This window comes from Lissotriton helveticus, chromosome 4_1 (genome assembly GCF_964261635.1).
Source record: "Lissotriton helveticus chromosome 4_1, aLisHel1.1, whole genome shotgun sequence".
Taxonomy (NCBI): Eukaryota; Metazoa; Chordata; class Amphibia; order Caudata; family Salamandridae; genus Lissotriton; species Lissotriton helveticus.
Window position 1 is genome coordinate 1,085,979,000 of NC_136063.1, and position 15,753 is coordinate 1,085,994,752.

General features: G+C 45.8%; 1 protein-coding gene across 2 annotated transcripts in view; it reads left to right on the plus strand.

The window, feature by feature from the left end:
* Positions 1 to 15,753, plus strand: part of SLC9A3 (solute carrier family 9 member A3) — a 1,113,267-nt gene that overhangs the window by 528,264 nt on the left and 569,250 nt on the right. For both annotated transcript variants that reach the window (XM_078687678.1, XM_078687679.1), the window contains exon 3: positions 8,990 to 9,150. In XM_078687678.1, coding sequence (XP_078543804.1) covers positions 8,990 to 9,150 — 161 coding nt within the window. The remainder of the gene's footprint in view (positions 1 to 8,989; positions 9,151 to 15,753) is intronic.

The following is a 15,753-nucleotide window of genomic DNA, read 5'->3' on the forward strand; positions in this document are numbered from 1 at the left end:
ACCAGAATCAAGCATCCAAGGACCGGTTTCTGGCTATCAGCCTTCATTCAGCCTGGATAGCTTGACTCCAGTGGTGTGGAGAGCCTGGGACTCACGTCTGAGCATACCCAGCCCACTCGGGGTGAAAATTGCAAAAAACACAGTTGATGGACAGAATGTAGAACAATGTCATACATTCACCCCAGTACAAGGATCTGGGCCTAAATCCATCGTTTTTTGCACTCCACACCACCCTGGGTTAGACACTGGCTATATGCAAAACAGCTCTGACCCTGTGCCTCATGGGAACAGTCCAGTCCGAACTACCAAGCCATGTCTTTCCCAGACCAGAATCAAGCATCCAAGGACCGGTTTCTGTCTATCAGCCTTCATTCATCCTGGATAGCTTGACTCCAGTGGTGTGGAGAGCCTGGGACTCACGTCTGAGCATACCCAGCCCACTCGGGGTGAAATTGCAAAAAACACAGTTGAAGGACAGAATGTAGAACAATGTCATACATTCACCCCAGTACAAGGATCTGGGCCTAAATCCATCGTTTTTTTGCACTCCACACCACCCTGGGTTAGACACTGGCTATATGCAAATCAGCTCTGACCCTGTGCCTCATGGGAACAGTCCAGTCCGAACTACCAAGCCATGTCTTTCCCAGACCGGAATCAAGCATCCAAGGACCGGTTTCTGGCTATCAGCCTTCATTCAGCCTGGATAGCTTGACTCCAGTGGTGTGGAGAGCCTGGGACTCACGTCTGAGCATACCCAGCCCACTCGGGGTGAAAATTGCAAAAAACACAGTTGATGGACAGAATGTAGAACAATGTCATACATTCACCCCAGTACAAGGATCTGGGCCTAAATCCATCGTTTTGTTGCACTCCACACCACCCTGGGTTATACACTGGCTATATGCAAATCAGCTCTGACCCTGTGCCTCATGGGAACAGTCCAGTCCGAACTACCAAGCCATGTCTTTCCCAGACCAGAATCAAGCATCCAAGGACCGGTTTCTGGCTATCAGCCTTCATTCAGCCTGGATAGCTTGACTCCAGTGGTGTGGAGAGCCTGGGACTCACGTCTGAGCATACCCAGCCCACTCGGGGTGAAAATTGCAAAAAACACAGTTGATGGACAGAATGTTGAACAATGTCATACATTCACCCCAGTACAAGGATCTGGGCCTAAATCCATCGTTTTTTTGCACTCCACACCACCCTGGGTTAGACACTGGCTATATGCAAATCAGCTCTGACCCTGTGCCTCATGGGAACAGTCCAGTCCGAACTACCAAGCCATGTCTTTCCCAGACCGGAATCAAGCATCCAAGGACCGGTTTCTGGCTATCAGCCTTCATTCAGCCTGGATAGCTTGACTCCAGTGGTGTGGAGAGCCTGCGACTCACGTCTGAGCATACCCAGCCCACTCGGGGTGAAAATTGCAAAAAACACAGTTGATGGACAGAATGTAGAACAATGTCATACATTCACCCCAGTACAAGGATCTGGGCCTAAATCCATCGTTTTTTTGCACTCCACACCACCCTGGGTTAGACACTGGCTATATGCAAATCAGCTCTGACCCTGTGCCTCATGGGAACAGTCCAGTCCGAACTACCAAGCCATGTCTTTCCCAGACCGGAATCAAGCATCCAAGGACCAGTTTCTGGATATCAGCCTTCATTCAGCCTGGATAGCTTGACTCCAGTGGTGTGGAGAGCCTGGGACTCACGTCTGAGCATACCGAGCCCACTCGGGGTGAAAATTGCAAAAAACACAGTTGATGGACAGAATGTAGAACAATGTCATACATTCACCCCAGTACAAGGATCTGGGCCTAAATCCATAGTTTTTTCGGTAATTGACATTCATTCCTATGGGCCTCCAGGCCCATAGGAATGAATTTCAATTACCGAATCAGTAAATACCAATTCGGTAATTACCGAATCGTAACAATTTTTTATCTGCATAGCAATTACCGATTCGAAAATACCGAATCGGTAAAATTCGGTATTTTCCTACATCTAGCCCTAAAAGCCTGTCTGGGGAGGTGCTAGCACCTCCCAAGGCAGGAAACCTATTGTCCAGGCCTCCCCTGCTGGAGTTTCGTCCAGCCGCAGGAGGTCAGGCTCGTGTCTGTGGCAGCAGAATCCATTTTGTGATGCTGAGGCCCTGTTTAACTTTCACCGGGTAAAGCAGTAACTACATGTCTTCTCCCTCTAGAAGGGTGGAATGCTACCCCGCCTCCAGAACTGGCAGGGGTTCCAGAACTGGCAGGGGTGGGGGGTAGCATTCCAAAGTGTTTGAAACCTTACACGACATGTTTTGATGAACCCAAACCAAAGTTAGCATTAACCGCGAGGGTTATAATGCACTTAAGAGTATATTGTATGGCTATATCATAGAACAGCTATAAGGACATGGTTCCGAAAGCTGCAGATGGACTCAGCTCATGCTAGAGCACAATCTCACATAAAACCAAGCACTCTGCCTCCAGGATTGTTAAGGCCTGCCATAGGAGTGACTTATAGGTACATATGTGTCTATTTATAAGGTTAGATATAGGTATATGTGAGAAGTTGGCCTGGTATATGATGTCTACAGTTCTGTGGGCACCTTGTATCAGTCCAAACAATCCCTTATGGTGGTGGTTGTAAGTCAACCTTATAGACAAGCTATCCTAGGGGTAGCATGGACTAAGAAGCCTTAAAGGCTTAACTCAAGAGGGCATGTGAAGCCAGGTGTTTTACCATATGCAATCCTGTAATATCAAATGAAAGGACACCACACAAGTTATATATTATAAAAATATATGTATTTATTCTCAGAATAATCCCCACTACTCTTTATGAGCAATGAAGCACAAGCGTTTAAACAAAAGCACAATATAACATATGAAAGTTGCACGTTTATGGATGAGGCCGGTGGCCACTCAAACCATATATCAAAAAAGTGGTATAACAATCACTAATCGATCAGTGGTAAGGCCTAGGGCCTTGGGAATCACTGGGACTACACTGGACTAACAGCAGTTAGGACGGGAGTAGCCCGCGGGATTCGGGTGCAGTGCCTAAAGCACACGCATGCACCAATGCAAAGTCAATGGTGCGTAAAAGTTATCGAGTTACAGTTTTCAGAGTCTTCCGACTGGACTAGAAGGACAAAACTTTAGACTTAGACACTAGAGGTGTAAACCACTACAGGCGCACCGGCGTTCAAGAGTTACCTCACCCACAGGAAGCGGGTGCACAGGTGCAAAGATGTGTCGGGTTTCGTCACGCAGTTCTATGGTGCCTGGAGATGAAGATGCTGCAGGCGTCCAGAAGAGAAGTGTCCGGTGTGATCCAAGGGTGGATCGAAGATGTAGAGTACCTGAAAGCAGAGGGGACAGAGTCTGGGTCACTAGCCAGTGACCAGGAAGGAACCAGGAAGGAACCAGGCGATGTCGGGCGCAATCAGGTGCTTGTTGTGAAGCTTGTCTCCACTGCCACGTGGACTCTGGGGTACCGAGGATGTCCTGGAGTGGATCACAAGCTGTCCCACAAAGGCTCTCGCTGTCGGCGGTGTCGGCTTCCGGATCAGAGTTACCAAGCCTTGGCAAGGGCAACCCACGCAGGATTCGAAGATCGCTTAATACTCGAACCAGCAAGGTCAGAGCAGGTGCTCCTTTTCAGGGGAGCGAGGGCCAATCTGGAGCAACCAGACTCGCTGTGTAAATTCTTAGGTTCATTGGTTCTGGGGCCACTAGCCAATGGGCAAGCGACCGGACCAACGCGTCAAGCAGGAAAATGCAAAAAGGCCCCACGCAGCACTCGGAGAGTGTGGATGGGTGAGCTTCAGTACAAAAGCTGCTCGGGGCTGGAGCTTCTCAAACTCCAATGCAGAGCTTCGAGGGATCCTCGTGTGCTGCACGGTCAGCGCTTCGTGGTTTTTCCAAGATGGCCGCTCCCATGCTTCGGGTCGCTTTCACGGGTCTCAGCTCTGCATAGACTGTGGATCGGGCTGTTAGAAGGCAGGAAAGCTGGGTCTTGTCGATCTCTGTCGCTCGAGTTCCGGCGGGAACTGCAACAGAGCAAACGTCGAGGTGCTGGATGGTGCCTGTTTGCACAGGGTGGTCACTCCTTGACCACAAGGGAGATTCTTCAGTCTTCCACGTCGAGTGGGATGTTGAAGGGTCCAGAGTTTCGTTTCATAAGTTTCAGTCAGGATAATCTGATGTACATCTGCACAGCTCCTACCTTTATTCCAAATCAAGGGGCTGGATTACCTGCTAGGTCGCTCCTATGGGTGGGACCCAGGAATCAATCAATCAATCAAGGTATTTATATAGCGCACTACTCACCCGAAGGGTCTCAAGGCGCTGGGGGAGGGGGGGTCCGCTACTGCTCGAACAGCAAGGTCTTAAGCTGCTTCCTGAATGCGAGGTGGTCCTGGGTCAGGCGGAGGTGGGTCGGGAGGGAGTTCCAAGTCTTGGCGGCCAGGTAGGAGAAGGACCTTCCCCCTGTGGTGGCTCTCCGGATGCGGGGGACGGCGGCGAGGGCGTGTCCGGTCGATCGAAGCAGGCGCGTGGGAGCGTAGAAGTTGAGGCGGCTGTTGAGGTATCCTGGGCCTTGGTTGTGTAGGGCTTTGTGTGCGTGGGTGAGGAGACGGAAGGTGATTCTCTTGTTGACCGGGAGCCAGTGCAGGTCTCTAAGGTGTCCGGAGATGTGGCTGCGATGGGGGGTGTCCAAGATGAGTCGTGCTGAGGCGTTCTGGATCCGCTGGAGTCTCTTCTGGAGTTTGGCGGTGGTTCCGGCGTAGAGGGAGTTGCCGTAGTCCAGACGGCTGGTGACGAGGGCCTGGGTGACCGTCCTCCTGGTCTCGGTAGGGATCCACCGGAAGATCTTACGTAGCATGCGCAGGATGTTGAAGCACGACGAGGAGACGGCGTTGACTTGTCTGGTCATGGAGAGGGAGGAGTCCAGGATGAAGCCCAGGTTGTGTGCGTGGTCTGTTGGTTTGGGTGCGCTGCCCAGGGCGGGGGGCCACCAGGAGTCGTCCCAGGCGGAGGGTGAGGATCCCAGGATGAGGACTTCCGTCTTGTCCGAGTTCAGTTTCAGGCGGCTGTTCATCATCCACTTGGCTACGTCTGTCATCCCTTCGTGTAGGTTGGCTCTGGCGGTGGCGGGGTCGTTGGTGAGGGAGAGGATTAGCTGGGTGTCGTCGGCGTAGGAGATGATGTTGAGGTTGTGTTGGCGTGCGATGGCCGCGAGGGGGCTCATGAAGGGGGTGGTTACACCCCTTTTCCTTTGTCCAGTTTCGCACCAGAGCTGGGACTGGAGTGTCCCAGAACCGGTTTGACTGGCATTTGCTTGGGGACACCTTGTGCGCCCCAGGCAGTGTCTAGTTTCTTTCAACCCTCCCAGCTACAATCCACTATCTCCTGTCTGGGGTGGTGTGACACCTTCCTGTGACAGGAAACCCTTTGTCCAGGCCTCCCCTGCCAAGTTTCGGTCAGCAGCAGGAGGTCAGACTCATGTCTGTGGCAGCAGCATCCATTTTGTGATGTTGGGGCTCTGGTTGGGATTAACCGCGTTTTAAGCAAAGTAACATGTCTTCTCCCTCTAGAAGGGTGGAATGCTACCCCCGTCGCCAGAACTGGCGAGGGGGTAGTGTTCCAAAGTGTATGACACCAAACACGACATGTCTTGATAAAGCCAAACCAAAGTCAGCAATAACCGCGAGGATTATAATGCACTTAAGAGTATATGGTATGGCAGTATCACTAGAACAGCTATAAGGAAATGGTTCCGAAAGCTGCAGACAGGCTCAGCTCATGCTAGAGCACCATCTCACATAAAACCAAGCACTCGGCCTCCAGGATTGTTAAGGGCTGCCATAGGAGTGACTTATAGGTATATATGTGTCCAGATATAGGTTTAGATATAGGTATACTATATCCAAGCAAGGGGTGATTACACCACCTTGCCCCAGCTGAGGGATCAGCCAGTTGTGTCGATTTAAGTACCAGCCAGGGGTGGCAAAAGATATTCTGCAGCCCCTGGTAGGCCTTGGATGCACCTATGCCCTGGGCACCTATAGTGCACTGTACAGGGGCTGACAATGTGTCCAGTACCAAATTGGTGATGTACCTATAGTACATGTATGTGAATTTAGAGAGAGAACAGCAGGCTGTGGGTCTGATTAGCAGGCCCACAGCCACATTAAGTCGAAAACCAGTGAAGCAAAAAGCAAAAATTGGGGTGACAATAGGATAGCAGACCCTACTCTCCTACAGTATACTATATCTAAGCAAGGGGTGATTACACCACCTTGCCCAAGCTGAGTGATCAGCCTGTGGTGTCAGTTTGGATGACCAGCCAGGGGTGGCATAATTCATGCTGCAGCCCCTGGTAGGTCTTGGATGCACCTCGCAAGGTGACACAATCCCCAATTAGGTATGTACCTGAAGTGCATGGAGTCCATTTTACAGAGAGAGCAGATAGCCTGGGGTCCTGAATAGGAGGATCCCAGGCCAACTAAGTAAAAAAACAGCTAAACACTAGGCAAAAAGTTGGGGTAACCATATAGTCAGATATCCACCTTCCTACACCCGCCATGTTTAGGCCTTTTCCCAGTCCATAGGCTTTATGGCAACTATGTCAAGCCCCTGGTTGCCGAACTGCATCCCAAAATCCCCTGGGTCGAGTCTGCCTCTTCCTTAACAGGCAAAAGGGGCCCTCAGGGCAACCCCAGGTCAGGCTGCGCCCAGACAATGCCCCCGAAGTCACCACTGGGCCGACTCATCCTCCAGGCTCCAGTAGAGTTTGAAGAAAGCTGCACAATCAACTCATATCATAAAGACCAGTGACTCCTGCTTATAAGACCAACATTGAAGCTTTAAAATTGATCTCTTGGATTGCTTGGTAGCACATATCCTAAGACAATTAGACAGCTTCCTAACCTCTCCTCTCTTCCTCTCTCCTTACCTTACAGTCTCCCTGCGTGTTCCCCTATGTCAACCTGAAAGAAGAACTAACAAATCACATTTGTATTAAAGTGTACACCTTAAGATCCTTATGTAGAATTTGGCGGGCAGAATACTGAGTCAAAAAGTGGTTGATATCTCCTCCACCATATGACAAGTGCCATAGACTATAATCCACTTTCTCGCTCATCGAACAAGATATCCACAACCATGTTTGTGGTAAAGTGTCCATAAGGGCCTGATTTAGTGTTTGCAGGATGGGTTACTTCATCACAAACATGACTGATGTCCCGTCCACCTTATTATAAGTATATTATATCCTACAGCACTTGTAATAAGGCAAAAGGGATATCGGTCACATTTGTGACAGAGTGACCCATCCACCAAACTCTAAATTAGGCTCTAAGCCTTTACCGTATTCTGTATTTTGAGCCTTACTTTTGCATTAAGAAAATGATAAAAGTGCTAAAATAAATACCAAAATGCAGCGCCATAGAATTAGGACATTCAGAAAGATGCCATTTTAAGGAGCACACATTTGCTTTGTCCATACCATTCCCACGATGAACCCTGTTTGGATGAAGGTTATATTATACAGCAGCGGCCCTTGCTTTAGGGCAGAGAAATCATGCCTACACCTTTTGACCAACATAAAAAGTGTCTGTTAGGCTGTGCAAAGGTCAGACTGACAGACACTCTTTATTTTCTGGTCTAGCAGCTAGGAGTTAGAGATGCACTAAATGCACAGGTTTCCGGCTGCCTGAGCTGAACTTTGCTGAACTGAAGATGTTACAACCCTGTGGGCTGATCTTTTCAACCTTACAAAGAGCCTCAAGGCCCTCCTCCTCGTGACAAGGGGGAGGGTCACTGATAGCCTTGGACCTGGTCACTTCAGTTTTAATCCCTGAAGTGCCCTGGGGGGAGGGTCTTTCACTGATGCATCATCACATAGTGGGGTGGGGTCAGCAGTCTCACTGACCCCATACCACTCTATGACGAGGTAGGATCTGATGCCTCCCCCCTAAGGTCAGCCTTTGAGGGGAGGCAGCAGTCCCAAACTTTCTGGAACCACTGAGACTTCCCTCGCCAAGACGCTGAGGTGTTATGTTTTTTAACGTTTGGTGCATGCATGTTTTTGTATGTGCATGTATGAATGTATGTGTATTCCTGAGTTCATTGAATGTGTTTGCTTGTGAGTGGTGGGTGTATGAGTGTGCACGCTTCTGAGTGTGCATGTAGTTGGGTGAGTGAGTGTGTGTGCGTGTGTGGATCCCGCTTGATTTATCGGCCTTTACTGATATTATAATTCAAAACTTCAGTTGGAATCAACAATTCTCCAAAGTTTCTAATGACATGATTTAAAGTCTCTGGGCTCGAGTCACAAAGGAAAGTGGGACGAAAGTCTCACTTTACGACTTTTGGTATTCACAAAGGGCATTTACGAGTAGTAAATGCCCTTTGTGAATACTGAGAGTCGTAAAGTTAGACTTTCGTCTCGTTTTACCTTTGTGAATCGGGTCCACTGTGTTCTCTATATAACAAACTTTTTAATTCTCCCTGCCAGAAGGTTAATCACCCCATTTCTTGTAATCTCAGCCTCTGTTTGGTTTTAATGTGAGGCCCTGACTGAATTGCCACCCATACCTATTGGCTTGAGAGTAGAGCTACTTGGCTCTCTGCATTACGTTTTTAAAAACATGAATACTCACCATCTGTCTCCGCAGTATTTTTAAGTGCACACATTTCCTACTCAATTGGAGTCAGTGAGTAATTTTATTTTGCAGAAAAGAACGTTTGAACTGACAAATAATGCACATAAATGCTATAGTCTGTGGTACTCTGATACAGCCTCTGACAGAACTGAGAAGGAAGAAAGAGCTTAGAAGTTCATAAGCAGTGTTACCTAGAAGGATCCGCCATTGACACGGTCTATATATTTGACGTCTGTCTATTTTATTTATGAAGTCACTCCAAATCAAGTCAAATTCAAAAGAGTGTTTCAAGCACTTCCTTTTTTGCTTTCTTTTTCAGGACCGCTTAACATTGGAGTTCTGGACTTCCTCTTGTTCGGAAGCCTGATAGCTGCGGTAGATCCTGTGGCCGTCATTGCCGTGTTTGAAGAAGTCCACGTCAATGATGTTCTGTTTATTATTGTTTTCGGGGAGTCTTTGTTGAATGATGCTGTAACTGTGGTAAGTAGGATGCAAAACTTCACCCGACATTCACGCAGAAATTGCTACTTGCATAAGGGGTATAATGCCTACTAGACGGACTACTATAACAGTTAAACGAACAAATGTTGAACTAAAGATTGTATCGTAATTTCGGAGTGGCCTCAGAGTAAAATTCTGATGCTTAACAACCCCTCTCCCAAATGTGAGTGTATCTAGTTATAAATGTTTAAATAGCCCAGGCACGAATCAGATGCTAATGGGACGTGTAGCGTTCTATATGGGTTGCAGTTGTTGGGTGGCGTACACTGTACATAGAGAGAAGAATTACTAACAGTGAATACATGACAATATCATCGCGTCAGTTAAGAAGATGATCCAATGAAAATGTTATCCGTAGGAGCAGTGAGGCAGAGTTAAACAAGTGATAATTTTGTCACAACTTCCTCAGATAACGAGTTCTTCAGGATAAGACTATGGAATAATGTACTTGATTATTCAACATTAAGATCACTGCTTGGAGGAATAGAACTTATACCAGCCAAGCACTGGGGGTGGCTGTTTATGGGGCAGAGATATGGGGACACTAAATGACTCAATTGCAAGAGTTGGATGTAAATCGCTTTTTGAGGTCAATAACGAGTCTCCCAGTAAGTAAACCCTTCCTACCGCTACGATTTGACACTCGGTCGAGACCAATTTCAGATCCAATTGAATGAAGACCTTTATTATTCTGGAGAAGGCTCTGCGCTACCCCAGAGCGGTCGCTTTATTGTAGTGGTCTAGTAGAAATCCTTAAGGACCCGTGCTCTGCTCGATCCCCTGGATTACGCCTTTAAGAGAACGTTTTAAGGCAATGGGTCTTCTGGATCAGTGGAGTGACCCAGGAGGCTCATGCCCATGTATAAGTGCAAAGGACCTGAAAAATAAATACAGCTCCTACAAGCTGTCTAATCTGGTAGCCTCCAATGTACATGGCACATTATCCTGCTTTTCTTTTACAGCATAAAGATTATTATTTAATCTAACCATTCTTGGATAATGTTGAACCCAGGATGGCAAAAAAATTGTATGTACAATTTATGTTTGGAACATTGCCTTTACTTGCATTCATACCTGGCTGGTCAGGAGCAGATAACCCTAAGGACCAGAGCTGCCCTAGCTGTGGGCATGATAATGAATCAGTGCCCCATTTGTTTTTGTCTTGCCCTAGTTATAGTAAACCTAGGTCGAAATGGTTTGTTCCCATTTGTAGGAACCTGGGCACTAGAAACAATGAGGTGGCCCTTAGGAATTTACAAACTAAACCTCCCCATGGTTTTCGCAGTTTCATGATTTTTATTGAGTTCTTGGTTTTTAGGAAAGTGTAATATTCCTATATAATTAGGGCTACTTTTTAATTGGTGCTGGGAGAATAAATGCTTGATTAATTTTATTATGTTTTTTAACTAGACTTTGCTTGTTTTTAGCATGTCTTAATCTTTGACTGTATGTTAAGTTATTTATGTATCTCTTTTATGGTATATCGAGGACTGAAATAAAGAGTAACATGATGATGCATAGCACATGGCTAAAATGGACAATTGGAGAAATACAGTATGCATGTACATTTCTAATTATATGTAAGTGATTCACTTTGCATGATTCTCCGTAGGCAAGAGTCAGGATTGTAAGTCTGATGATACAATGAGATACATCTAACAGTGTATGCTGCATTTTGATAGGACCAAAGTTAAAGCAGCTTAAAATACAACCGCCATTGCAGTATTGACCTATTTTACCATACATTGTAACTGTAGTTTCTGGCCCTTTGGGGTAAATTCATCCTTGCCCCATCCCCCAATTTTCCCATTAGCTGTTCAATCACTGCTGAGTCCACTCTCTGCAGTCTAGGTAAGTAAACTGAAATATTCATGAACTTAACTTTAGCAATCAGTGTGGTTGCTTGTAGGACTATATCTTTATTCCTTATTTTCCAATTCTTAGGGAGAAAAAGTGAGGAACGATCACATCTGTGGCTAGAGTGCCTTCAAAGCTGTTCAGTGAAACCTCTGTTGTGTGTCAGCGTGGCTGGCTTTAGCAAAGTGGTGCCAGGTGCAACAATTTCTTTTGATGCCTCCCAAAGACCTCCTTCTCTATGGATTCCCTCACTACCATCCTTCAACAGTGCCCCTCATCTCCCCAGACCCCCTCTCTCACATGCATTTTATTTGTTTTATAGCGCTATTCATACCAGTGTAGGGTGTCAGAGCACTTTACATCACATACACATTTTAAGGAAGTTTCTCCAACAAGTAGATTGTGAGCTACTGGTAGCTCTCCAGCTACATGAGATTAGCTTTCCTGTGTGCAGCTCAGTCTACAAAATTAGAAGAATTTCTTTGGTTGAATTAATATAGGTATACTAACATTGGAAAGCGTGTGTTTGATCTGAAAATGTGTATATTTTCAGAACACATAATTTCCAAAATCTTTAATACTTCTATTTGAATGATAAATCGTGCATCCTTGGGAGATTTATTATTAATATTATTACCATAGTGACAAGCGACATTTCAGCTGTGGCTGTTATGTAATACCATTGTAAAGGCATTCCAAATTGACTAAGCCTTCCACTACTTGGCAATCCTGCAGTGAGGTGATCATGACTGGTAATCTTGCAGGAGTGGTCACTTATATAATCTAGTCTGATGTGTACAACACTAATAATATTAGTAGCTCAGAATGATTGTCATTAAACATAAGTAGCTCTTGTGCGTGAAAAAATTGGAGATCCCTGTTATAAAGAGAGAAGGAATCATATATCCTCGAGCCATCTCTCAGACCTCCTCGACCTTTGTAATTCTTACCTCCCTAACTATCCAAATGACCCTCCCGCTCCCACTCTACTATTCCCGTGATCCTGGGGATGAGCAGAATCCCATCCTCCCCCGTCTCCCCTAGACCTCCAACACAACTTACCACTATCCAATCATGCCCTCCCCCGTAAACAACCAGAAACCACTCGCATGCATGCTGGTTAACTGCCGCTTATCTGTCCAGCATGCGACTGAAATAGCTGAAAACATCCTCAGAGAAGAACTTGACATTGCCTTTGTTACAGAAACTTGGCTCAATGTCCACTCTACATCTATCCTTGACTTACTCTCCCCCCGATTACTCCAAACTCAGAAAAGATTACCAAGATAGATTAGGAGGTGGTCTAGCCATCATCTTTAAAAACGAACTTCAACTCTCGCTTGTTAAGAACTCTGACTCTATTACATTTGAATACCTCGGAGCAAAACTTAAAATTCATGGCTCCCCACCTATTCGCCTACATAATATCTACCATCCACCTGGTGAATCCCTTCCCTTCGCAGAGGAACTTTCCGACCTCCTCACCCAATCCTCACTTTCCAACTCTAAAAATCTCTTCCTTGGAGACTTCAACCTCCACTGGAATGGTATCAAAGGCCCTGCAGTTAATCTCCTCATGAATCTTCTGGAGATTAGAGACCGTAAACACATTTGTCACTCTCCAACTCACACCAAAGGGGCCACTCTTGATGCCATCATCACTAATAATGATTTGGCCTCCCTTTTTAACATCATTCCCATCGATTGGTCTGACCATCACCTCATCCTCTATATGATCATCACTACGGCCCGCCCTCTCCACACCAAAAGCATCAAACACATGAAATTGACCAGAAACCTTCATCTCATCCCCCCCGGCGAACTGAAAACTAAACTTAAAACCCAATTTCTGCTCACTCCCCCCTCCCAAAATGCTAATGCCCTCACCGAACACTATAATAAATCAGTTTCCGAGGCCTAAGACCTATTGGTCCCTCCCAAACTAAAAACCCAAAGAAATATACCTTCCTAATCCTGGTTCAACTCTGATGTCAACAGCGAAAGACGCTCTCTTAGACAGTCTGAAAGAACCAGGAGGCAACACCCGTCCCCCTCCCATCTAGCCCACCTCCGATCAGCTAGGTCCAACTATAAAAAACACATCCTCAATGAAAAGGCCTCCTTCTTCCACGCACAACTTGATAGGGTCAAAAATAGACCTAGAGAATTGTTCTGCATCGTCAAAAACCAAACATCCTCTGCCCCCCAAAAGTTGACGGCCTCAATTGAGAAATGCGAAGAAATTGCTAATTTCTTCTTTGATAAAATCACCAAAATAGGTCAATCCTTCCTCTTAAATCCCCTCTCTCCCAACCCACTATTTTCCTATGACATTTCTACTGAATCTCCATCCCCTTCAAATCCTCCCCCGGTCCCTTCCTATCTCTCTTCCGTTACCTTCCCACTTGAATCCAACCCTTTTTTTCCCCAGCAAAAAAACAAGGCCTCCTGGCATAATTTTCACCCTGTTACCAAACATGAAGTCTATAACATCATCACTAAGCTAAAACCATCCTCTCACACCAAAGACACTTTGCCCTCTAACCTAGTCCAAGACCTAAAACATATCATTGCCCCATACTGGACCAGCATTATAAACTCCTCCCTGGCCACGGGGTGTGTTGCCGCCTCCCTCCAACTGGGTCAAATCACACCCATTCCCAAAAATCCCAATGCAGATCCCAACGACCCAAATAACCTCCGGCCTATCTCTAACCACCCTCTTCTCTCCAAAGCCCATGAAAAATGCGCCCTGCTCCAACTGGATAATCACATCAACACTTTTGACCTCTTTGACTCACTGCAATCTTGCTTCAGAAAAGGATGCAGCACAGAATCTGCCATGCTCAATATAGTTGATGACATACATCACTCACTCGACAATGGCGAGTCGTGCCTACTCATTCTCCTCGACCTTTCCACTGCTTTTGATACAGTTAACCAAACTACCTTACTTAACACTCTTAAAGTCCGATTTGGCCTCAATGGCCTTGTCCTCAACTGGTTCACCTCCTTTCTCTAACACAGAACCAAAAAAATCAAAATCGATAACTGCCTTTCCAACCCTACTCCAATCTCCCTTGGTGTCCCCCAGGGATCCATTCTCTTGCCTGCTCTCTTAAACCTCTTCATGGAACCCCTTACCCTCATTCTCAAACAAGCAGGAATCAATCACCACCTCTATGCCGCCGACACTCAACTTTACTAGAAGATTAAATCCCACTCTGATGTCCTCCACCTCAATGACACCCTGACCAAGATCCAATCATGGTTCCACTACAATCATCTCAAACTCAACCCTAAAAAAACCAAAATCATTCTCTTCTCCCCTAAAAACAACCCACTCTCCATACAAGACTGGATATTCGACCATAATGCTCTCAACTGCTCACTCACTACTTGCAACTCATACATACTACTCAGCGCCCCACAGATCCTGCTCAAGAATTGATATGGTTTGGGCGACCGACCAAATAGTGGGTAACTGTAAGATTGAACTGTGTCCGAGGATCACTTCAGAACACAACCCGACACTATTAGAGTTCGAGAATGGTGATTCGAGGCCGGAGGCACGACAATTTACATTTCCAAGATACTTACTCACTGATCTAGGTTTCGTGACCTCTTTAAAAAAACATATTAAAGAATTTATTGAGTTGAACATTAACTCAGCTACTATTAATGTAGTTTGGGACGCATGTAAATGTAGTATAAGGGGGTTCATTCAACAACACATTTTTAGAACTAATGCTGAAAATCGCAGAGCTACTAAGAGAACCACTTCTAATATATTACAAATGGAGCAGAAACTAGCAGAAGCAAACAAACAAGTAAATGCAAACATTGAGGAGCTAAGATTAGAACTTCTAAAACTACAATCTTCTCTCAAAAAGATACTAAGAGATAGATACTGTGCCAAAATACATAAGTACAAACTAGCTCAATATGAAGGAGGAGATAGAATTGGAAAAGTACTGGCATATAAAGTTGCGGACAAGAAGGCGAGAACAAAGATTAAAACGATCAGAGGGTCCGACTCGCATAAATACGATCAGCCAGAACAGATTCTCGTTCAGTTTGTTAACTACTATCGAAGCCTATACACTCCAGACAATACTCCCACAAGAGCTGTAATTACTCAATATTTAGATAAATATATGCCCATACAAAGAGACATTGATATAGCAACGGTCCAACAACTTAGCTTAAAAATAACACAAGCTGAAATAAATACAGCCATTTCAGCCCTTCCAACGGGGAAAGCCGCCGGAGAGGATTGTTTGCCTATGGAATTATAAAAGACTTGTGCACAAGAATTATTACCTCTTTTAGAATCTGTTATTGATTCCATAGACAACTCGGAGAAGGCTCCTACATCGTGGAAAGTAGCTAAAATAATTTTCTTTCTTAAAAAAAATAAACCTCCGGAAGATTGTGGCTCCTACCGGCCGATTTCCCTGCTTAATGCAGATGTAAAAATCTTTTCTAAGATACTAGCAAATCGCTTAACCCCCATTATGCCGACTTTGGTCAACATTCAACAACATGGGTTCATGATAGGGAGAGACACAATGGCCCATGTCAACACTGCGATTACAGCCTTCGATGTTGCCTCAACTACTCTCACCTCACTCGGAATGGTCATGTTAGATGCAGAGAAAGCATTTGATCGAGTGGGGTGGGAGTATTTGTGGGAGGTACTAAAGAAGGCAGGTATCCAGGGTC